At 38.2% G+C, this 25,637-nt stretch overlaps 1 protein-coding gene and 1 pseudogene across 1 annotated transcript in view; both read left to right on the top strand.

The window, feature by feature from the left end:
* LOC150109886 (uncharacterized) overlaps positions 1 to 25,637 on the top strand; it is a 226,230-nt gene that overhangs the window by 114,163 nt on the left and 86,430 nt on the right. The window contains exon 13 of the mRNA XM_090396448.1: positions 13,544 to 13,739. Coding sequence (XP_090252574.1) covers positions 13,544 to 13,739 — 196 coding nt within the window. The remainder of the gene's footprint in view (positions 1 to 13,543; positions 13,740 to 25,637) is intronic.
* On the top strand, positions 283 to 366 carry LOC150109887 (U6atac minor spliceosomal RNA; annotated as a pseudogene).

Raw genomic sequence — 25,637 nt, 5'->3', positions numbered from 1 at the left:
AGAGCCAACCAAGGCCAAAATTCTCCCTTCTTGTTCTTAATACTCTTGGCATTAGTATACATGAAATGCAGAAGCCCATTAGTCCCACCCCTATCTTGATGCCTTATAATTATCGCATGATAAATACTGTATAAACTTTACTTATCTTGCTGCAGCTCTTACACACTAATCTTCATACACTTGCCACCTGGTGGTTTCCCATTGTTATTGATAACATCATATTTTCATTGCGATGATGACTGGTAATTAGTATATTTATTAAATAGTTTGACTTGTTTTCCAATAAGGACGAACTAACCACTGGGCCTAATACATATAAGATTAAGGCACTGCTTCTTCCTTTGTAGCACTTAACCAGTTTTTTATGGATGTCAATAAACAACAGATTGGATTTTGCCACATGTTTTAAGAGAATGTGCTTAAAAACTGACAACTTCATTGACCTGACTTTCAGTGAGTGAGAGAGAGAGTGAGTGTCTGGCCATGGGAAAAGGTGAATAAGGAATGAAAGGAGGATAAGGTAGTTCCATTATATAAGAGTGGCAATAGGATGAATCAAACTATAGATCAGTTTGTATTTCATCAGTTGTTGTCCCATTTTGAGAGAATGCACTTAAGAACTGACAGCTCTATTGACCCTAGTATATATCTGATATGGGCCCCCCATCGGGACCCAAGACATTAAACTTTTTTGGAGAGGGGAGGGAGGCAACGAATTTCTTAAAGTTTTCTCTACTTTTGAACTCTAGTTGCCCTCTTATTATATTACCTCATTTCATTCGTGGTATCGCTTTTTAACCTTTCAGCTATGACAATAAATTTAGCTTAATCCTTTATTCAAGTGCAAGTAAACAAAGTTTGCACCTGAAGTATCTTCAGGACTGAGGCAACTCGTGGTAAAGGTGGACCAAGCTCTCATCTCTCCTTGTCTTAGTATCTCCCATAATGCAAAGCACATTTCCTTGTGGACATGTATAATACTATGCAATAATGCAAAGGCCACTACCCAGACTGGTTTCGCCCTTTATTGAGGTCTCGTCAGTGGGAGCCAGACCCAGTGGTGAAGTGGAAGCAATGAAGTCATATTTACTTATATGAGTTGCCAAAAGGTGTCTCACCTTATTATTAAATTGCTTTGGATTTAGAGAAAGATGTTGGAAGCACATCTCCTTGTGGACATGTATAATACTATGCATTAAGGGAAGGGCTACTACCCAGACTGGCTTCGATGGTTTCAATATTATACATGTCCACAAGGAGATGTGCTTTGCATTATGAGAGATACTAAGACGAGTGATGAGAGCTTAGTCCACCTTTACTATGAGTCGCCTCAGTCCTGAAGATACTTCAGGCACAAACTGTTTGCTTACACTTAGGATAAAGGATTAAACTAAATTTATTATAGTCTAACCAAGTGGGAAAAAAACTTCCAACATCTTTCTCTAAATCCAGAATAATTTAACAATAAGGTGAGACACCTTTTGGCAACTTGTATACGTAAATATGACTTCTCTTGCTTCCGCCTTGGTATCACCACTTCTGGGTCTGCCTCCCACTCACAAGACCTCGATAAAGGTCGATACTGATCTGGGTAGTGACCCTTCCCTTAATGCACAAGGAGTGTTGAGAGCTTGGTTCACCTTTACCATAAGAAGATACTTCAGGTGCAAGCATTGTTTGCTTACACTTGGATAAAGGATTAAACTAAATTTATTATAGTCTAACCAAGTGGAAAAAACTTCCAACATCTTTCAGCTATGATCAAAATGTAGTGTATATATGTTAGAGCCAAAATCCGAAATCTGCCAGTTTGCAAAATTGCTGGTCTCTTTTCACACTGACCAAAGTTCAACACACATTTTGTTTATTTGGACTTTGGCTGACCAGTTCAGAATTTGGCCAGTTTCCAAACAGAGCAGTTTTCTTGCACACCTTCACATGGCTGAATGTACTAAGACAAGGAGCGATGGGAGCTTGATCCACCTTTACCATGAGTTGCCTTAGTACTTGCTAGCTGACAAATTTTGACCATGTCAAAACTTGTCAGCTAGCCACATATGCTACACAATCCAAAATAGGATTGTGTAGAATATGTGACTGCGGTGGTTATGAAAGTCGAAGATGATTTTTATAAGCTGGAGATGGAGCATGGTGTGCTTCAAAAAATGACTGCTGGAAGTGAATTTCTCTCAACAGGGAGAAATTTATAAAGTTGGAGACAATGTGTGGACGAGAAAGATCCCTTAGAAAGTATTGCATCCATTCTAAATTTTTTGTTGTTTGTTGTAGTTTGTTGTTCAACAGCAGGTTTTAAAATCAGAGCTACTAAAAACATTGTATAACTCCAAGTGTCACAAAAACTCATTACTAATAAGAAGGCAGTTTATTATTTTTAAAATATTCATCAAAATTATCATATTGTAATAAGAACTACAGCACTGATTTCTCATGCAAATAAAGTCTTAAGATCATTCAGAAAAGACTGGAACCATTCATGAAGAGAGAAATGCCAAATGAACAGGCAGGATTTCGAAAAGGCAGAGGAACAAGAGATCAAATAGCCAATTGTGAGATGGATAATAGAAAGAGCACAGGAATATCAAAAGAATGTCTACCTTTGTTTCCTTGACTATAGCAAGGCTTTTGACTCTGTAGACCATGTGAAACTGTGGAATGTGTTAAGAACAATGGGAGTCCCAGAGGAATGGGAGTCTGAGGAATCTTTATTATGAACAAGAAGCTACTGTTCAAACAGATCTTGGAGAAACTGAGTATTTTACAATAGGTAAAGGGGTGCGACAAGGATGTATTTTATCTCCGTACCTGTTTAACTTGTACAACAAATTCATTTTAAGAATGGCAAGGCTGGAGGAATCTTCAGTTGGAATTAAAATTGGTGAGAAAAATATTAATAATTTGAGGTATGCAGATGATACCACCTTGCTAGTAGAATGCAAAGAAGATTTGGAGGAACTTATTATGAAAGTTAAAGAAGAAAGTGCTAAATATGGTCTTAAACTTAACCTCAAAAAGACAAAAGTTATGGCAAAACATGTGAACTTAGTGATTTTGAAGTAGATGGGGAGAAAATGGAAGCAGTTAACAATTTTGTGTTCCTAGGATCCCGAATTGATAAAGATGGTTATTGTACTGAAGAAGTTAGAAGAAGATTATTACTTGGAAAGAAAGCAATGCCAAATTTAAGCAAGATCTTTAAAGATAAAGATATTAGCCTCGCAACAAAAATCAGAATCGTGAAAGCAATGGTATTCCCTGTGGTACGGTATGGATGTGAAAGTTGGACCCTGAGAAAGAGTGAAAGAAGGAAGATAGATGCATTTGAATTATGGGTTTGGAGACGCTTACTAAGAATACCATGGAGCGCAAAGCAAACCAATAAATCAGTGATAGACAGAATAAAGCCAGAGTGCTCCCTCGAAGCTATGATCATCAAGCAAAAATTGTCATACTTCAGACATATTATGCGAACAAATGACAGTCTGAAGAAGAAAATGATGATGATGCTTGCTAAAGTTGATAGAAGCAGGAGAAGAGGAAGACCAAGAATCACCAGGAGTCAAAAACGACTCGATGAAACATAACACACACACACACACACACACACACACACACACACACACACACACACACACACACACACACACAATAAGCGCAGATATAGTTTCATATAAAAAGAATTCAACAAATTTATGTAGCTTTGCAATTAAATTGTTAATAATAATAATAATATAATATATTATTATTATTATTATTATTATTATTTTGACTCCATGGAGTCAAAAGACTCATTGCAAGAAGTCTGACTGTCACACACACACACACCCAGTTTATCATACTATGCCTTAAATATGTTCACTGTTTCTGTACTCACTGCACTTGAGCATTCCAATTGCTAACCACTCTTTCATGCAAAAAATCTGCTCCTTATCCCCTTGCTCACTCTCCTTATAGAGGTGACCTCTTTGTTCTCTCCCTGTCTTCACTCATTCTGTGCAAAATCTCCTCCACATCAACCTGGTAATAACTCCTTAACAACTTATGTCTCAGTCTCAATTATATTCTCCTCCTATTATCCACCAGTTTCTGCAAATTGCATTTCCTCAATCTGTTCTCATACTCAACATTCCACAGACCAGAAATACTTTTAGTCAATCATGTGGACTCTTTCCAATACATCTTCATCTTTTTGAAAACCAGGTGACCAAATCTGTCCACAATAGTCCATATGTGACCTGAAAAGCCTTATACAATGGACCTATAACATCCATACCTCTACAAGTCAGTGCCCTCTACATCATTCCCATTATCTGCTGTGCTTTCTCAGATTTTAGAAATATATCCCTGAAATTTTAGGTTTTTGTCTACAATCATTCCCTGATCTCTCATCTACTCAACTTCTTCCAAGATAATTCTATCAATTGTGTATTCTACATTCCATTTTTGCTTTCCACATTTCAAAACCTTATACTTTGCAACATGGAACTGATAACTCCACTTATTTACTCATTCAGCCAGGCCAGTTCATTCAGGTCCTCTTGTAAATCCACAACATTCACTCTGCTCCTGATAACTCTTCCCAACTTTGCATCATCTACAAACAACTGTATATCACAATTCAGATTGTATATTATCGCAATCCCAACATCATTTACGTACAAATTAAATAGCAATGGACCTAAAATAGACTCTTGGGGTACATCACTAGTAACTTTACTCTTCTGGGATATCACTCCTCCACCGACAACTCACCGATACCTGTTAGACAGCCAATCCAGCATGCTAATTACTGTCCCATCCTTCCAATTTAATTACCAGCTTATCATGTAGAAATTTTTCAAAAGCCTTTGAAAAATTTAAATATACCACTATGTATCCATTACCTTTATTCAATGTATTTGTCACCTTATTGTAATGAGTAAGCAGATTGCTAAAACACGATGTTCATTTAACAAATCCATGTTGACCATCAAAAAGTATTTTTCTATTGCCAACTCCTGTTCTGGATCTTGGTCCTCATTAATCTCTCGAGCACAACTCTAAACACATAGACTAACCTATTATTCAAAGCTTTAGTCTTATCACCTCCTTTATGAATCGGAACAATTTTGCCTTCTTTTCACTCCTTTGGAATTTGGCCTAGTGTAAGACTCATATTAAAAAGATATGTAAACGCTGTTGTCAACTTCCCAGAACATTCCCTCAAAAAAACATGGTGAAATATCATTCAGTCCTACAACTTTATTAACATAGTTTTATCAATTCAGCATATATCTCCTGCTCACTTACTAACAGTTCCTCCTCCTCCACCCTTCCCACTGCATTGAAGTGTTTTGCATGATGTCACATTCACAAGAATTAAGTGCCTTTATGAATTGCTCATTAAATTCCCCAACTATATCCTCTGCAGTGGTTATCATTGCACAGTTTTCATCCTTTTATAATCATTCTTTCTTCTGCTGGCCACATATCAAAAAAACTCCCTAGAGTTTTTTTTAGCTTCATTAGCCTAAGCACTGCTCATACTGCTATGTAGTGCATAAGGTAATTGTCTCTCAAAAATTCCAGAAATTCATTCTCTTTTTCCCCAGATGCAGTCTCATTATTTCAGTCTATATTACTATAATTAAAACCACCATAATGATTATTAATTTATTGCTAACCATGTTAATTTGCCTATACATTTCCTTCTCACCACCCTCCCCATTACTGGTTCTATAGCAACTAAATATTTCAATCTGTTCACCTCTGCCTCAAAACTGCTGCCACTATTTGTCCCTTGCAAATCTACCTTAAATGGGCAACTCATCTGCTACTATCTGCAGCACTCCTCCTCCCTTTCTTCACAAAAAATATCATATCCATTCATCTCTATTCCTTTCAGGATGTCATCCTCATCTAACCATGTCTCACTTATATTATCAACAATTTTGGGGTGAATAAACTTAATCAATGTAACAATTTCGTTCCCCTTATTTTGAATACTTCTGGCATTAGTAAACTATCGTAACAAATCATTTCTTGTTCTACAAATCCTATGAACATCACTTCTCAGATGTCACTCCTCCATATCTTCCTGAGCCCTTTCCTCTATATTATGACCAATTCTACAACTTTAAACTTTCCTCCCATCCAAACTCTCCCCTCCCATCCCAGGCCATCTGTATCCTTTTTTGCCTGCTCACACATTCACTTGTGAATCCAGCATTCTGCACTTTCATGAAGTACTTCCCCATCCACCTTGATCCCCTCACCTATTTTCTTCTTTATGTTGTGTTTCCATCCTGTCATTTACTTTACTCATAATACTCACCTTGCCATTCACAAGCTTCTCTACCCTGCTTTCTTGCTCTTTTTCACCACCTCAAATCTATTCATTACCTCTCTGTCCAGCAACAATCTCTCCAGCAAACTTGCACCAAAACTGTATAAATGCAGCCCATCCTCTTTGTATAATTCCATCTGTGCCTCAAATTCATCTCACAGATTCACAAAATGCACTTCTTTCTTCTCACATAGCTGTGCTAACATAGCATTCATTATGTTTGCTTGTCACGTCAATTCATCACTATCATACCTGTGCAACACACTGACTACATTTCCTATCGCACTGTTATCTTTTTCTCTCCTTAACAACCTCCTGATATTCAATCTAGCATTTTTCTTGTTTTCATCCAAATCATTCATACCTAGCACTGTTACCACCAACTCTTTTACTCGCTTATTCCTCATAACCAATGCTTCAATTATTATGCTCATTCTACCTCCAGGAAAACAAACCTTATAAACCTTCTCATTCAGTATACCTCTAATAATGGAATCCTCACAGAGAGCCATTCTCTAATCATTCATCACCTCTTTGGTATGGCTACCTTTCCTTCCATTCTTTTGCACTCTTCCAGCTACTTGTAATTCTTTTTATTTCATTTTGCATGTGCTTCATCTCTTGCATCATTTTCTTCAACTCTACTTTCATGGCTAGATCTGATATATGGCAATTCAGATTCAGTTCTGCTATTTTCATACAGTTTCATATGATACTTCTAGGTTTAGATTTTGTAATGCAGCATAACCCACATTCATGTTGTGACAAGGATCTCCAAGGATAATGAACTGACTCAAGTATCTTCTCCTGAGTAATATTCTGATCTTGTAATTGAAGCTGTTAATCATGTACTTCATGATTGTTTGGCACAACAGTAGGCACTCTGGATGTATCCAGTTCTGTATCTTCACTTTGTTGTGATCCTTCTACCAACACTGAACTCTGCACAGATGGAAGTAAGTTTGAAGCTGGAATAGGGTATATTCTTGATTAGAAACAGAAACTGAGCCAGTGAATAGTTAGTTCCTGAGAGCTCTGACCTTCTTTCACTTGTGAATGACTTTACTGGACATAATATTCTCTGATGTGTCTAGTTCATTCATTCTTGATGATAATAAATTTAGTTTAATCCTTTATCCAAGTGTGAGCAAACAAAGTTTGCACCTGAAAGTATCTTCAGGACTGGGGTAAGGTGGCACAACACCGGGCAACTCGTTGCAAAGGTGGAGCAAGTTAACATCACTCCTATCTCAGTATCTCCCATAATGCAAAGCACATCTCCTTGTGGATATGTATAATGTTATGCATTAAGGGAAGGGCCACTACCTAGACCAGTTTTGACCTTTATGGAGGTCTCTTCAGTGGGAACCAGGCCCAAGTGGGAGATACCAGGCAGAAGCATTAGCAAGGTCATCTCTACCTATAGGAGTTGCCAAACAGTAGAGATGACCTTGTTAATGCTTCTGCCTGGTATCTCCACTTGGGCCTGGCTCCCACTGAAGAGACCTCAATAAAGGTCGAAACTAGTCTGGGTAGTGGCCCTTCCTTTAATGCATAACATTAGACATATCCGCAAGGAGACGTGTTTTGCATTATAGGAGATACTGAGACAGGAGTGTTGGTATCTTGCTCCACCTTTGCAACGAGTTGCCCTGGTGTTGTGCCACCTTACCCCAGTCCTGAAGATACTTTCAGGTGCAAACTTTGTTTGCTCACACTTGGATAAAGGATTAAACTAAATTTATTATAGTCTAACCAAGTGAAAAATAAACTTTCAACATTCTTGATGATACTTTAGTCTTCATGTTACTGTTAGAACTGCTAAGAAATCTAGTCAGAGGTCTTCCTCTTACTTAATAGTGGCAATTCAGTGCTGTGTTGTTTTTGTTGCACCCCCAGCAAGTAACAAGGCTTGGTTACTTGAGTCATGTTCACACTTTTCCTGAAGATTAATGCTGGAAGTGTTCTGGTGTGAAACCTCTGTAAAAACTGTGCACATTCAGACTTTCAGCAGCACTAGCATAGAAAGCTTATTATCCATCCTTCAAAATGTTCACTTTATCTTTGTACATAAAATCTGTTATTATTTTCAATCTGTGTATTTTATATCTTTGAGAATTATAATTGGATATTTACAGGTGGTTTCAAGAAATATGCTATAAAAGATAGAACTGCATGCAGACAGCACTATTCTGTGTGAGTTTAGTCACTTACCTTCACACACTAAAGTCATATCTACAAAAGTTTCACTAAAAAGTAATGCATTAAAAGCAATTAATTTATTGATATAGTGAGTTTTCCTGTTTAAACAGATATGCAGAGCTTCCATCTTTCTAATTTAGGGACTCTCTCTCTCTCTCTCTCTCTTTTTTTTTTTCTTCAAAGTTAATCAATACCAAATTGTAAAGTACAACTAGTAACAGATTATCATGTCTTTACTGGCAATACAATACTAATTGTCAGACACATGTAAATTAGGCCTTACATGGCATATACAAAACTCCAATCAATGAGAGAATCACATCAGATCAATGACTTTTACTTAACATTTTAGTGACTTCATTTATCCTAAGAACTGCTGATCACACATAGACTATATTAATAGTCTATGAATTATATTAATAAGTCATATTAATACTGTGCAAAATGCAAATAAAGCTATAGATTATTATTATTATTTATATGAGCACCCCATGGAGTCAAAGGACTCATCTGAGGTACCCACTCTATCCATTAACAATACCTATTATACATCTCTTTAAACCTCTTCCCTGTTGGAGCACTTGTAGTCACCTCTGGCAATCCATTTCACTCATTCACCACTCTGTAAAGAACCTAGTCTGCACACCCTTACTAACCACACTCTTAGACAACCTCAAAGCATGATCCCTTGTTTTCCCTGTACTCTCCATGTATTGAAATCCTTTTTTGTATCAATCTTATAGAATTGCTTTAGTAACTTATAAGTTTCTATCATATCTTTTCTCCTCTGCCTGTCAGTTAAACTCTTGCAACCCACACACACACCCTGAATCTATTCTCATAGGGAACATTCCACAGACCTATCACCAGCTTGGTCACTCATCCCTGAACCCTGTCTATCACCTCCCAATCCCCAAGAAATGCAGGAGACCAAATCTGTGCACAGTAGTCAGCATGTGGCTGAATCGTAGCCTTATAAAGAGATATAATAACATCATCTTTATTTGTCAATGTGCTCTTCAGCATCCAAGTAATCCTCTGAACTATTTTGCCAACTCTTGCAATATGTTATCTGAATTTCAATATTCTCTGTCTGCCATCAACCCCCCAGATCTCTAGCCTCATCAATTTTAAATATGTCAGTCATATCTTTTCTTCCTATTTACAAGGTTTCATAATGCAAAGCTGCATTCCCTCAATATTTCATCATATCCCACAACCCAAAGACCTGTTAGTCTTCTTTGGACCCTTTCCAATATATCCTCATCACCATAACTAGGAGACCAAATCTTAGCACAGTAATCCATGATCAAGACCTTATACAATGGAATCATAACCTCTTTATTTTTGCATGCTAAGATCCTCTGCAACATTATCATGATCTGATAGGGTGACTTCACAACTTGTGCAATGTGACTGCTGAACCTTAGATCATCCTTGTCCACCATCACTCCAAGGTCTCTTTTGTCTCCTTAACTTCTTCCAAAATTTCCTCACCAAGTGTATACTTTGTTGGTCAGTTTTTTTTTTTTCAAAAAAAAATTTTTTTGGAAAACTATAGCCTGGATATTGGGAGAGAAATCTAATATAGATGAAACAGTAAAAAAAAATGGAAGAAAAATATAAAACTAATATGATTAAAAATATAAAACTAACTTGATTGTGGAGCTATTAATATTCTGTTGTTTGCAGTAGACCAAATAATTAAAACAGAGTGTAGATGAACTTCAAAGATCAATATTTTTCTTAAACACAAATACTAAAATATTTGAAATAAAAATATCAAGAAATAGAATAAAAATCATGGCTTTTCAAGGGCTATTTTCACTCTGAGGTGAAAGCATGATTGAAAATAAAATTTTAGAACAAATTAACTGCTTCAGATATTTTGGATTCTCTATATCATATATAAAAGAAGCTGACATGGATACCAGCTTTTCAAACTTCCTTAAGATAATAGGGATCAATAATATTTTTAGACCTAACCAAGTTCAAAAGCATACAAGAATTTATAAAGTTCTGGAAAAATTTTCTCTACTTTAAAGAAGTGAAACACAAACCATAAAAACTGCAGAAAAAAAAAATAAGGATAGAGGCTTGAGACATGAAATTCATACATAGGATAGTTGATGTACATGTTAAGACAGAAAAAAAATGCACAGAAATACACAATGAACTAGTTGATGGAGAGATATCAGAGAGTAGCTTATTCAGGAATAGAGTCTAAAAGAAGGCCTGTGACTAGTGGTGTGCTGCAGGGTTCTATTCTTGGACCACTATTATTTGATTTGTTCATTAATGATATAGGAAAGGATCTGAGAAGAACTGTTCATTTATTTGCTGATGATGCAAAGTTGGGTCGAGCAATAGTGAATACACATGATGTCAAAATTTTGCAGGATGATTTGGATAGATTGGCAGACTGGATAAGGAGAATGGTTGTCAGTTTAATGTAGTAAAGTGTAAGGTTATGCATTTTGGGATGAAAAGATTAGCAGCAGTATTCCACAGTATTTCCAATTTCCTGGAGTACATTCCACTGTACCCCAGGAAATTGACAAAGCCAGAGATTTGGGAGTGTTGGTGGATAGGGAGTTGAAGTTTAGGGGCACATAGCAAAAGTGTCTAAATGAACTCGTCAGATCACTTGGTTACTGAAGAATACTTTGATGAGCAGAGACAAGCAGGTTATTCAAAAGAAAGATTCTGGTATTGCGACCACATGTTTATTAAGATAAATAAAAATAAATAAACCCGAAAAGTTTCATATGTCGTTTGACTTACATCTTCAGGGGTTAAAGTTAACTAAACGTTTAAACACAAGATTTCAAGAACACAATCACGCTACCATACATCAAGAATGTTACAGACAAATTGACCAAATTACTAAGCAAACATAACATTGAAGTTGCTTTTCTTCCGCTAGAAAAAATATCAAGATATCTACATCTCCCAAAACCTCCACATCATCCTTTAAAAAACCAGGTGTATATAAAATTCATTGTTCCTGTGGCATCTGCTATGTAGGCCAGACGGGAAGATCAGGGGAAATTCGTATGAAAAAATCACCAAAATGAGGTGCAAAAAAGGAGAGAACACAAATCAGGCGTAGCATCCCACACAACTTCCACCGGCCATAATATACTCTGCCATAAAACAAATGTGTCTTATATTGAAAAAAAAAAAACTGTTTCACAAGGAAATTTAAAGAAGCTGCTAATATGCTTAGAATTCCAACACAATGCAACAAAAATCATGGCCTAATTCTACACCAAGTTAGGTCAGCATTGATAAAAAATATACCTAAGTCAGACCTCAGACGGTGTGAACGTGAACAACAGAATGTGACAACATCTAGCATTTTTCAAACTTAGCATGCACAGATTCTGAATTCGGATTTTTTAATTTAATAAACAGTTAGATGGCCATAACATCATAGAATGGACTATTTTGAGTAATTTCTCATTTCTTGTGTTTAAACTTTTAGTTACTTTTAACCCCTGAAGATGTAAGTCAAATGACATACGAAACTTGTCAGGTTTGTTTATTTTTATTTATCTTAGTAAACATGTGGTCGCAATACCGGAATCTTTCTTTCAAACTGCTAAACCGCAGAAACCTATGCCTACAAGCAGGTTATTGTTCCTGTTTATTGAGCCTTGATAAGACCCTCATCTTGACTACTGTGCCCAGATCTGGGTGCCAGGGTTCTTCTTGATGGGGAGGAGGTCCAGAGGCGAGTGACCAAGATGAGAGCCTTAGCCACGAGTTGCCTTGGTGTTGCACCACTTTAGCTCAATCCTGAAGATACTTTCAGGTGCAAACTTTGTTTGCTCACACTTGGATAAAGGTTTAAACCAAACTTATTATAGTCTAACCAAATGAAAAATAAACTCTCATCATCTTTCTCTGAATCCAGAGTAATTTAATAATAAGGTTATACACCTTTTGGCAACTCCTATAGGTGGGGATGACCTCTCATTGCTTCTGCCTTGGTGTCTCCACTACTGGGCCTGGCTCCCACTGACAAGACCTCAATAAAGGTCAAAACTAGTCTGGGTAGTGGCCCTTGTCTTAATGCATAGCATTACACATATCTGCAAGGAGATGTGCTTTGCATTATGGGAGATACTGAAATAGGAGTGTTGATAGCTTTCTCCACCTTTGCCACGAGTTGCCTTGGTGTTGCACCACCTTAGCTCAGTCCTGAAGATACTTTCAGGTGCGAACTTTGTTTACTCGCACTTGGATAAAGGATTAAACTAAACTTATTATAGTCTAACCAAGTGAAAAATAAACTCTCAACATCTTTCTCTGAATTCAGAGTAATTTAATAATAAGGTTGTACACCTTTTGGCAACTCCTATAGGTGGCGATGACCTCTCATTGCTTCTGCCTTGGTGTCTCCACTGGGCCTGGCTTCCACTGATGAGACTCATTAAAGGTTGAAACCGGTCTGGGTAGTGGCCTTTGGCTTAATGCATAGCATTACACATATCTGCAAGGAGATGTGCTTTGCATTATGAGAGATATTGAGGTAGGAGTGATGATAGCTTTCTCCACCTTTGCCACGAGTTGCCTTGGTATTGCACCACCTTAGCTCAGTCCTGAAGATACTTTCAGGTGCAAACTTTGTTTGCTCACACTTTGATAAAGGATTAAACTAAACTTATAATTGTAACAGACTTTCTCATGTCATTTTCTCCAAGGACCTTAACCTTGCCTGCATATAAGAGATAGATATATTATAAGTTTATAATTGCTAATGTGTATGGAGTTGATAAAACAAAATGTTTAGAAACTTGAAATATTAATAGAAAGTGTCACTGCCATTTTTGATTCAGTTCAACAGGTCACACTAATTATGTATGATTCATATCTGTACAGAGCTATACCTTAAAATGAAATCTGTCCTGGAAATTGTAGGAGTCAGTCTAATTATATAGGAAGATTATTGTGCGAGATTAATAATTAATAATTCATGATCATTTTTTATAGTTGGCTGTAATTACCATTCCATTAGAAGCACTTCTGAATGCCCAGAATGAAATTGCACATGACCTAAGAGTAAAGTTTGTTTCTTATAAAAATGACAAACTATTTCGTGCTAAAAAGGAAACTTCTAAACAGTATTGTAGTAGTAAGAAGAAAGAAAAACATTGCCAAAATGCTTCTGAAAGCCAACTTTTATCAGGTAATTTTCCTGCTAATTTCAGTACATTTGTTGTGTTATGCCAATAGATATAAAGTAAATATGTATGTTGTTTATTATTTTAACGGTATAATAGAACACAGAAACTAAGTAAATAATTAATTTATTAACTTGATGCTGATATTTCGCTGGTGTTATAACCAGCATCTTCAGAGCACAAAAACACTGTTTGTCACATTACGCGAGACTAAAACAACATGGTGTACTTAAACAAAATTGTAGCAGCAACACAAAGACTAGAGTCCTGATTTTGGCACCCTCTATCTGAAAAAAAAAAAAAAAAAAAGCTATCATATATTACTAGAGTCCTAGAAAAGTGCTAGTTTTTTCTTAATATGACTGTCTCCCAGATCTTCGGCAAGTTAATACAGCCATATTTGTTGAGATTTGGAGTGTGTTTTAGGGCTTCTGTGGCCTCTAAGAACAATCTCTCTGATTTATACGGGTTTCTGTGTAGTACTTTTGTGTTTTTCCAGTTGATCCTGTGTGCAGGGGTATCCAGAGCATGGTCTGCTAGGCCCGACTTCCCATAATGATAATTCCGGACGTATCTTTTATGTTCGCTGATGCGGATGTTCACAGTTCTTCCTGTTTGACCGTAGTAGGCTTGATTGCATGAGCAGGGTACTTGGTAGACTCCTGGATGTGATAAAGGAGGAATGCTGTCCTTGGGTGAGCGGATGAGGGTGGCTAATTTGCTACATGGTCTGAATGTAGTGCGTAGTTTATGTTTATTGAGAATTCTTGAGATCTTTTCGGATGTGCCTTTAATGTAAGGGATGGTGACTGTTTTGTTGTAGTTCTCTGTGGTGGATGGTGGGAGGGGTTTCTTAGGAGTGTTTAGTATTTTGTTTATTTTATGTGGATTGTAGCCGTTGGCCAAGAAGGTGTGGCGTAAGTGAGTCAGTTCAGCAGTAAGAGCCTTGTCATTGGAACAGATTGCTCTCGCTCTATGGGTTAGCGTTTTTAATATGCCATATTGTTGAGAAGGATGATGGTGTGATTGTTTGTGTAAGTATCTGCCTGTATGTGTGGGTTTTCTAAAAACTGAAAATGATAAGGAACCATCTGGGAGACGTGTGATGAGTGTATCCAGGAAGGGCAGACAGTTGTTGGTTTCCAGTTCCATAGTAAAGTGGATTTTTGGATGTTGGCTATTTAAATGTGCAAAGAATGTTTTCAATGTCTCAGGGCCATGTGGCCAAATAGCAAGCACATCATCAACATAGCGTAGCCAAAGTGTTGGTTTGAGAGTGGCTGTATTGATTGCTTGTTTTTCCAGGTGTTCTATGTAAAAGTTGGCTGGGGGGGAAAGGGGGGAGCCCATGGCTGTCCCATCAATTTGTTTGTATATTTTCCCTTTCCATGTGAAATATCCTGCATGTATTGTGAATTTGAATAGTTCAACTATATCAGGGGGGAAGTGTGACTTCAGCAGATTGAGGGTTTCTATTAGTGGTACATTTGTGAATAGTGAAGTGATGGCAAAGCTTACTATTAAGTCTGAGCTTTTTAGGGTAAGGTGTTGTAAGATGCTTTTTAGGTGTGCTGAATTTTTGACAAAGGAGGGAGAATTGTTTGTGAGAGTGGCTAGTAGCTTAGCTAAATGTCTAGCCAGTTTGTATGTGGGACTATTTATACTGTCCACAATTGGGCATAGGGGTGTGCCTTGTTTATGAATTTTTTGGTGCTCCATAGATCCTCGGTGTTTTAACATGGAAGGGGTTGAGTTTGTTAACTGTGTCTTTGGGCCAGGAAGTGACTTTTTTCAATAATTTTCGTGCCTTATTCTTTTGTGTGTTGGTGGGATTGCGATCTATAATTTTGTATGTTGACTGATCTTGTAATAGTGTGTGCATTTTGTTTTCATATTCAGTTGTGTCCATCACCACGGTTGCATTTCCTTTTTCTGCTTTTGTTATGGTAATCTGGCTGTTGTTGTGTAGCTCTTTTATAGCAATGAATTCCTTATCTGGGATATTATTTTTGGGAGACTTGGACTTGATTAGGATGTTGGCCACATCTAAACGTATGTTGTTAGCTATTGTTGGAGGCAGGTCGTATATTCCTCGTTTGATGGACGCCATTATTTCGGCTTTTGGAACTTGCTTGGGGGTTATGGCAAAGTTGTGCTCTCGACTTAAAGTAGTCGTGGCTTCTTTGCTTAAGGTGAGTGACGATAGATTCACGACGACGAGGTCTTGTTGTAATTGCGATCGTTGTATGGTGTTCCGTTGTTGGAGATTTTCGAACTTATTTTGGTGCCGGTTTTTGATTCTGTCGAATTCTTTTTTTGCCGTTGCATCGGTGATATTCTCTAAGATCTGCCAAAGTTCCGTATTTAGAATATTATGCAGTGATTCTCGTAATGCGCTGATGGTTGCATTTGCTTTTGTTAATTCCAGGCGAATGGTGCTAATCTGTTCACGTAACAGTGCTACGCTCGCTCGTTTATAGATGCGTTGGGCTTTGGCCGAGTGGAACTTGTTTTTGATTTTAAAACAGTTCGGTATTAATTTGGTGTCTCGGCACCTCTTTAAGAAGGCTAACCTGTTTAATTGCTGCGGCAATTTCAACTTCCACTTACCATATTGTCGTGTCTTGCGTACGATATCGTATCCGTGAAGAATCCTTAAACGTGTGGACAGACTTATGTGTTCGTCGAACATGTTGTTTATTATTTTAACGGTATAATAGAACACAGAAACTAAGTAAATAATTAATTTATTAACTTGATGCTGATATTTCGCTGGTGTTATAACCAGCATCTTCAGAGCACAAAAACACTGTTTGTCACAATACGCGAGACTAAAACAACATGGTGTACTTAAACAAAATTGTAGCAGCAACACAAAGACCAGAGTCTTGATTTTGGCACCCTCTATCTCAAAAAAGAAACTGGTGATGGACACAACTGAATATGAAAACAAAATGCACACACTATTACAAGATCAGTCAACATACAAAATTATAGATCGCAATCCCACCAACACACAAAAGAATAAGGCACGAAAATTATTGAAAAAAGTCACTTCCTGGCCCAAAGACACAGTTAACAAACTCAAACCCTACCATGTTAAAACACTGAGGATCTATGGAGCACCAAAAATTCACAAACAAGGCACACCCCTACGCCCAATTGTGGACAGTATAAATAGTCCCACATACAAACTGGCTAGACATTTAGCTAAGCTACTAGCCACTCTCACAAACAATTCTCCCTCTTTTGTCAAAAATTCAGCACACCTAAAAAGCATCTTACAACACCTTAACCTAAAAAGCTCAGACTTAATAGTAAGCTTTGCCATCACTTCACTATTCACAAATGTACCACTAATAGAAACCCTCAATCTACTGAAGTCACACTTCCCCCCTGATATAGTTGAACTATTCAAATTCACAATACATGCAGGATATTTCACATGGAAAGGGAAAATATACAAACAAATTGATGGGACAGCCATTGGCTCCCCCCTTTCCCCCCCAGCCAACTTTTACATAGAACACCTGGAAAAACAAGCAATCAATACAGCCATTCTCAAACCAACACTTTGGCTATGCTATGTTGATGATGTGCTTGCTATTTGGCCACATGGTCCTGAGACATTGAAAACATTCTTAGCACATTTAAATAGCCAACATCCAAAAATCCACTTTACTATGGAACTGGAAACCAACAACTGTCTGCCCTTCCTGGATACACTCATCACATGTCTCCCAGATGGTTCCTTATCATTTTCAGTTTTTAGAAAACCCACACATACAGGCAGATACTTACACAAACAATCACACCATCATCCTTCTCAACAATATGGCATATTAAAAACGCTAACCCATAGAGCGAGAGCAATCTGTTCCAATGACAAGGCTCTTACTGCTGAACTGACTCACTTACGCCACACCTTCTTGGCCAACGGCTACAATCCACATAAAATAAACAAAATACTAAACACTCCTAAGAAACCCCTCCCACCATCCACCACAGAGAACTACAACAAAACAGTCACCATCCCTTACATTAAAGGCACATCCGAAAAGATCTCAAGAATTCTCAATAAACATAAACTACGCACTACATTCAGACCATGTAGCAAATTAGTCACCCTCATCTGCTCACCCAAGGACAGCATTCCTCCTTTATCACATCCAGGAGTCTACCAAGTACCCTGTTCATGCAATCAAGCCTACTACGGTCAAACAGGAAGAACTGTTAACATCCGCATCAGCGAACATAAAAGATACGTCCGGAATTATCATTATGGGAAGTCGGGCCTAGCAGACCATGCTCTGGATACCCCTGCACACAGGATCAACTGGAAAAACACAAAAGTACTACACAGAAACCCGTATAAATCAGAGAGATTGTTCTTAGAGGCGACAGAAGCCCTAAAACACACTCCAAATCTCGACAAATATGGCTGTATTAACTTGCCGAAGAACTGGGAGACAGTCATATTAAGAAAAAACTAGCACTTTTCTAGGACTCTAGTAATATATGATAGCTTTTTTTTTTTTTTTTTCAGATAGAGGGTGCCAAAATCAGGACTCTAGTCTTTGTGTTGCTGCTACAATTTTGTTTAAGTACACCATGTTGTTTTAGTCTCGCGTAATGTGACAAACAGTGTTTTTGTGCTCTGAAGATGCTGGTTATAACACCAGCGAAATATCAGCATCAAGTTAATAAATTAATTATTTACTTAGTTTCTGTGTTCTATTATACCGTTAAAATAATAAACAACATGTTCGACGAACACATAAGTCTGTCCACACGTTTAAGTAAATATGTATGTTGTAGACTAAATAAAAATTTTGTAAATTATTGTTAGTATGCACATGGGCTTTTGTTTATCACTGGTATACTCTGAATATATTTTTTGAGTTGAACATATTCAGAAACTAATTCAGATGAAATTAAAGCAATAATAAGAAATAAGCAGCATTTTGCACACTATTTCAGTTGGCTTTTTGCAGGTTTTAGGCCATCGGCTAGACTAGTTTTGAGATAAGATAAACAGTTATCTCAAAACAAGTCTAGCTAATTCTCTTTGCAAGTACATGGTCAACCAGCCAACCACTATTCAAGGACTACACTTTATACCTTATATTACAAGATTTTGTGGTATGTGGTGCTTGCAGCATGTTTGTATCCTGGCAGTTAGAAATATGACAGATAAGAGACCAGGGAGTGCATGTCTGCATTAATATGCAGGAAATGAGAAGAGTGACTTTGATATCAGCTTAGATTTAAGTATCTGTTGTAGTGGTGGGTCAGAAATGAGTGAAAGCTGCCAGAGAGAGAGAGAGAGAGAGAGATGAGATGAGTAGTGATCAAGTGTGAGTAAGGTGAGTGTCATGTGGAAATTAATAAGATACATTTAGAAGATGGTGACAATTGGGTGGATGAATGTCGAACAAGAGTAGGTTACTTGGAGGAGAGGGATACTGAAAGAGGAGGTGGAACATATGGAGAATGAGTTTAGATACGTGGAACAGGATATTAAGGCTAACTGATGTGAGGTGAACAGCAGGGAAAGCGTGGCAGCACCAGAGAACAAGAGGAATTGAGAGGCAGGTAATTATAACAATGAAGGCAGGATAGTGCAGAAAATCTAGTGATGGAGAGATGGCAAGTAGAGAGGTAAGTGGTAATGCAAGAAGAGAGAGAGAGAGGGATTATTATTATTATTATCAGGCCTCCATGGAGTCACTCATCATGGGAGGACCTTCCTAGGAAATAAAAAGTCTATCACACTACTCCTTGAACTGATTGACTGTTCTTGCTCTCACCACTCTATCAGGCAATGCATTCCACAGTTCAACCATCCTCCACACAAAGAAACCACTCCTCACCCTCTTGCTCACAGCTTCCTTTTGTAACTTCCAGAGATGGCCCCTTGTCATCACTCCTTCCCGCTGTTTCACCAAGTAAAAGAACTCCCCAGTGTCAACCCCGTAACTGCCTTTCAACAATTTAAAAGTCTCGATCATATCACCTCTCCTTCTTCTATCTACCAAACTGCAGTCCACATTCCCTCAGCTGATCCTCATAACTAACATTGTACAGTCCTGATATCGTCGTTGTTATCTACCTTTGTACCCTTTCCACAGTTAATTTATCCCCTTCAAATCCTGGGGACCAAATTTGAGAACAACAGTCTAAGTGTGGTTTGATCAGAGTCTTATACAATGGAATGATAACTCTTTTATCTCTTCAGGTCAGCGTCTTTCTCAGTATTACAGCAACCCTCTGGGTTAAATTCACCACCTTTGTAATATGCTCCCTGAATTTCAGTTTTTTATCAATTATCACCCCCAGATCTCTTGTCTCCCCTACTTCCTCCAGTACAGCTCCTCCAATTGAGTATGCAGCCTCCCATCAATGTATCCCAAATTTCAAGACTTTACATTTTGCTACATTAAACTGACACTCCCCATTCATTTGCCCATCTGTCCAGTTTATTCAAATCCTCTTGCAGGGCTACCACATCTGTACTATTACTAATAACCCTTCCCAGTTTCACATTATCTGCAAACAACTGAATATCCCCTTGCAATTCATGGACAATGTCATTGATATAAAGGTCAAACAACACAGGTCCCAGTACTGAGCCCTGTGAGACTCCCACTATAACCTTCTGCCTCCTTGATATTTCCCCATCATACACAACTCTCTGATTACTATCAGACAGTCAATCCTGAATCCAGTTGACTAACCCAACAACTAAATCCATGTGCTGCAACTTAAGTATCAGCTTATCATGCGGCACCCTGTCAAATGCCTTTGCAAAATCAAAAAAATGCCAGTATATGCTTTTACCTCACCTGTCACTTTATTATAAAAGGCAATCATATTACTAAAGCAAGAGCACCCCTTAACAAATCTATGTTAAATCTCACAGATAACATTACCTTAATCTGCTCAATGCTGTATATGATCCTTCCTAATTTCTCCAAGAACAACTATTGATGACACACAAACTGGCCTATAAGTAGACACTTCCAGTCTGCTACCGCCCTTATGCAATGGCAGTGTCTTAACTTCCTTCCATTCCCTGGGTACCTTTCCTATAGCCAGACTTTCATTGAAAAACCAGAGGTGACTTTTTCAAAACCCATGGTGAAATACCATCCAGTCCCACAGCTTTACTGACATCCAGAGTACTCAGCATTTAGAACACACTCTCCTTTTGCACCTGCCCTATCCCTCTGGTATTAAAACCTATTTCTCCAGGTTGAAATACTCCAATAAAGTGTTCATTGAACAATGTCCTCTGCATCAGTCACTCTATTTCCATTTTTATCTCACACTGTGATTCTTCCACAATCATTTCTCCTCCTACTAGCCATATAGTTAAAAAATTTTTATAGGATTTTCTTTGGATCTTAATTGCCAATCTCTTCTCATATTCCAGTTTTGTCTTCCTTACCATACTAGTCACTCTCCTGGCCTGAGTCTTATATTCTTCATGCATTTGTTCTCCATCCCTCTCCTTATATCTCCTCCATAATCTCTTTTTTCACCTACAGTTCCTGTTTGATATTGTTTGACATCCACTTTACACCAAATTGTATTCTCTTCTTCACTCGGAATACAGCTTACTATTATTATTATTATTACCCAAGACCTCATGGAGTCAAACACTCATCTGGGAGGTCCTTTTATCACACATGCATCTCATCATATCATGTCTTAAACACACTCAAACTCCTTGCAGACACCACACTCTCAGGCAAGGCATTCCAATCATTCACAACTCTGCACGAAAAAAACCTGCCTCTCACTCCACTACTCACACTCTCTTTATACAGTTTCCAGGGATGACCTCTGGTTCTCCCCTGATCTCCCACTATCCTCTGTAGAACTTCTCCGCCATTGATCTTATAACAACCCCTTACCAACTTGTAGGTCTCTATCATATCTCTCCTCTTCCTTCTCTCCACCAGACTCTGCAAATTACATCTTCTCAATCTTTCCTCATACTCAATATTCCAGAGGTCAGAAACTACCTTAGTCAGTCACCTTTAGACCCTTTCCAACATCTCTTCATCCTTCTGAAAACCTGGTGACCAAATCTGGGCACAATAGTCCATGTATGGCCTAATCAAAGCCTTATACAACGGAACAAGAATCTCCCTACTTCTACACGTCAGTGTCCTCCGCATCATTCCCAGAAGCCTTTCTGTTGTCTTCATAATTTTGGCGATGTGTCCCCTAAATTTTAGATCCTTATCCACTATCACCACCCCCAGATCTCTTATTTCCTCTACCTCCAACAATATATTCTCACCAAGCATAAATTCTGCATCCTATCTTTGTTTTCCAAATTTTAAAAACCTTACATTTTGCAACATTGAACTCACATCCCCATTTCCATGCCCAATCACTCAATTTATTCAAGTCTTCTTGCAAGGCCACAACATCTTCACTACTCTTTATGGTACGTCCCAACTTTGCATCATCTGCAAACAACTGAATATCTCCATCCAAATCTTCACCAACATCATTAATATACAAGTTAAACAGTAATGGACCTAAAACAGACCCTTGAGGCACTCCACTAGTGACTTTCCTTTTCCTAGATATCGCACCCTTCATACACAACTTGTTGATACCTATCAGATAGCCAGTCTCCAATCCAATGCACTAATCTAATATCCAACCCCATCTCCTCTAGTTTGACTGTCAACTTATCATGAGGCACTCTATCAAAAGCTTTTGCAAAATCCAAGTATGTTACTGTGTATCCTTCTCCTCTGTCCAAAGAAGCAGTCACTTTATTGTAATAAGTAAGAAGATTACTAAACCATGACCTCCCTTTAGCAAATCCATGTTGTCCATCAAAGATTATACCATTGTTGTCAACCCAACTCTGGATCCTAGTTCTCACATGCTTCTCCAACAACTTAACCACAACACCTGACATAGAGATAGGCCTACAGTTTGATGCTTGAGTTCGATCACCTCCTTTATGAAGTGGCACAATCTTGCCCTTCTTCCACTCCTTAGGAACTTGACCAAGTGCAAGACTCGTATTAAAAAAAAATATGTCAAGGCAGGTATCAACTCTCTGCACATTCCTTCAGAATACGCGGTGATATATTATGAGTCCTACAACCTTATTTACATCTAGTTTACTCAACTCCTCAAACACCTCTTGCTCACTTACAGTCGGTCTCTCCTCCTCATCATCAACTGCTCTCAATCTCTCCATGAAGTCACATTCACAAGATTGAAAGATCTTTATGAACTGCTCATTAAGTATCTCCACCACACATTCTGCAACAGCTGTCTTTATACCATTTCCTCCAATCAATATCATCCTTCCATAATCATTCTTTCTTTTGCTGGCTACATATCGAAAGAACTCCCTAGGATTCTTTTTGGCTTCATTAGCTAACTGCTGTTCATACCTCTCTTTAGCTACTCTCACCAACCAAGTCACCCTCTTTGCCTGGTCTTTGTAGACCTCATGAAATTGGTTACTTCCACTTCTCTTATGCTGCCTCCACAATGCCTTTTTCTCTGTATTGCATGCTTAATCTCTTTATTCATCCATCTCACACCTACCTTATTTAACCTTCTCACCCTTGGAATACATTTAGACATTGCATCTACTAAATAGTTTTTGAAAATCCCCCAAGCTGCATTGATCTCTTTTCCAGCTATCCTCATTCCATGCTACACCTGTAAGCTGTCTCCTGAGCTCTTTATAATCATCCCCCCCCCTTGTAGTTCCACATATACCCTTTTTTCACAGGGGGTCCTTGCACTGGTGGCAACCACCCAGGTAATCACCTCATGGTCACTTTCACCAATTGGTGGATGATTTGACACCTCATTTATTATTACATCCTCTGATGAGATGACCAAATCCTACACCCTTAATCCTCGTGTGCCCTCTGTTACATACTGTCTGAGGTAGTTATCTCTCAAAAACTCAAGAAACTAATTTTCTTTACTTCCAGTTGCTATCTCTTCATTCCAGTCTATATTGCCATAATTAAAATCACCCATAATGATCACCCTTTTCTTATTTGCTTGGCTTATTTGACTATACATTTCACTATCACCACCATCCACATTACCAGGTCTATAACAACGTCTCACCAAGTATTTGATTCTATTCACCTCTATCTCACACCATACTGCCTCAAAACCACTGGCCCTATTTCCCTCTTGCATCTCTACCTTGTATGGACATAACTCTTTCTCTATCATCAATAGCACTCCCCCTCCCTTTTTACCCCTTCTATCCTCACGAAACATATCATACCCTTCCATCTCTATTCCTGTCAGGATGTCGTCCTCATCTAACCATGTCTCACTTATTTCGACAATATTTGGGTGAAAAGACGCAATTAGTGCAACCGTTTCATCTGCCTTGTTTCTTATACTTCTAGCATTGGTATACAAACACAACAGCTCATTTCTGGATCTACAGCTAGTTCCACTGATACCACTCGCTTGGACTGGGGTGGTATCAGTGGAACTAGATACCACCCCAGTCCAAGTGGTGGTATCTAGTTCCACTAGATACCACCACTTGGGAAAGGGAAATGGCCCCAGTCCAAAAGGCTGGACTGGGGCCATTTCCCTTTCTGCTTCTTCATTTTAGAACCCTTTTCAATTCCATCTGTTTCCTCTTGATCCCTGGTCATCCCATTTCTTTCCTGCCTACACATGCTCTCACCTCCTCTTGGAGCATCCACCTTTCTCACGCTGTGTACCCCTGTCCACCCTGAGCCTCCCTGTTTCTCTGCTCCTCTTGCACATCCATTCTTTCATTTTCTATACTCATACCACTCACTTTCCCATTTATATCCACTTCTTCAATCTCTCCTGTCTTACTCTCCTGCTCTTCCACATCACTCCCCTCTCGATCTGATTCGATCTCGATCTATTGCTACTAACAAATATTCCTTCACAATTTCCCAGCACATGATATCTCACTCTTCCAATTCCTCCCTCCATGGAACTGTTCCATGTTGATATCTAAGACTATTATAATCACACACCTTATAATTCATCATACATCCTTTAATTCTTTGATACTCCTGCATGTCCATTCATCTTACAAGTCAAAACCACATGGTCATTCTCTCCATCTGGGGAGGAGATATGTCATCTCAATTATTATCAGCTCTTCTGATGCTATGACCAAATCCAAAACTCTTGAACCTCTTGTTCCCTCTATTACATGTTGCCTAAGACATTTGTCCCTCAAGAATTCTAGAAATTCCATCCCCTTATTACTACATACAATTTCCTCTTCCCAGATTATATTGCTGTAGTTAAAATCTCCCATAACAGTCATTCTTCTTGCACTTGCCAAGCTCAACTGCATAAACATCTCCTGCTCCCGACTCTCTGTGTTCCTTGGCTTGGAGCAAAACACCGCTAAATACCCTGTCTACCTAACACCATATGGTTTCAAAACTTAGTGTCACTGTCTTCCAAAGCCTCCACTCTTAGAGGACATAAATCATCGCTTATCATAAGCAGCACTCCATCACCACATTTTTCCTTCCTATCTTGCCAAAAAATGCTGTATCCTGCTACTTCTATTCCTGTCTTCATCTGTATCATCCAGTATCATCTTCCGTCAACCAAATCTCATAGATACCAATAATCTTTGGCTAGGCTGAGGCTCTTAGTGTGACCAATTCATCTCTTTTATTCCAGATACTCCTTAGTATAAAGTAGGCATGGGCAACCTTTCCTAGTTCGGGGGCCAAATTATCATTCTGTCTCTGAGTCAAGGGCCAGACCAAATTATTAAATAAAATAAATTAATATTAAATGAATTAAAACAAGTTGCTACTTCATATTTCATTTATTTATAATATAATGCTTTGGTATAAAGCTCTACATAAATTTTA

The sequence above is a fragment of the Typopeltis vanoorti genome, chromosome 1 (genome assembly GCF_054136105.1).
Source record: "Typopeltis vanoorti isolate ZY-2024b chromosome 1, IOZ_Tvanoo_1.0, whole genome shotgun sequence".
Lineage (NCBI taxonomy): Eukaryota > Metazoa > Arthropoda > Arachnida > Uropygi > Thelyphonidae > Typopeltis > Typopeltis vanoorti.
This window is presented reverse-complemented; position numbering and strand designations above follow the sequence as displayed.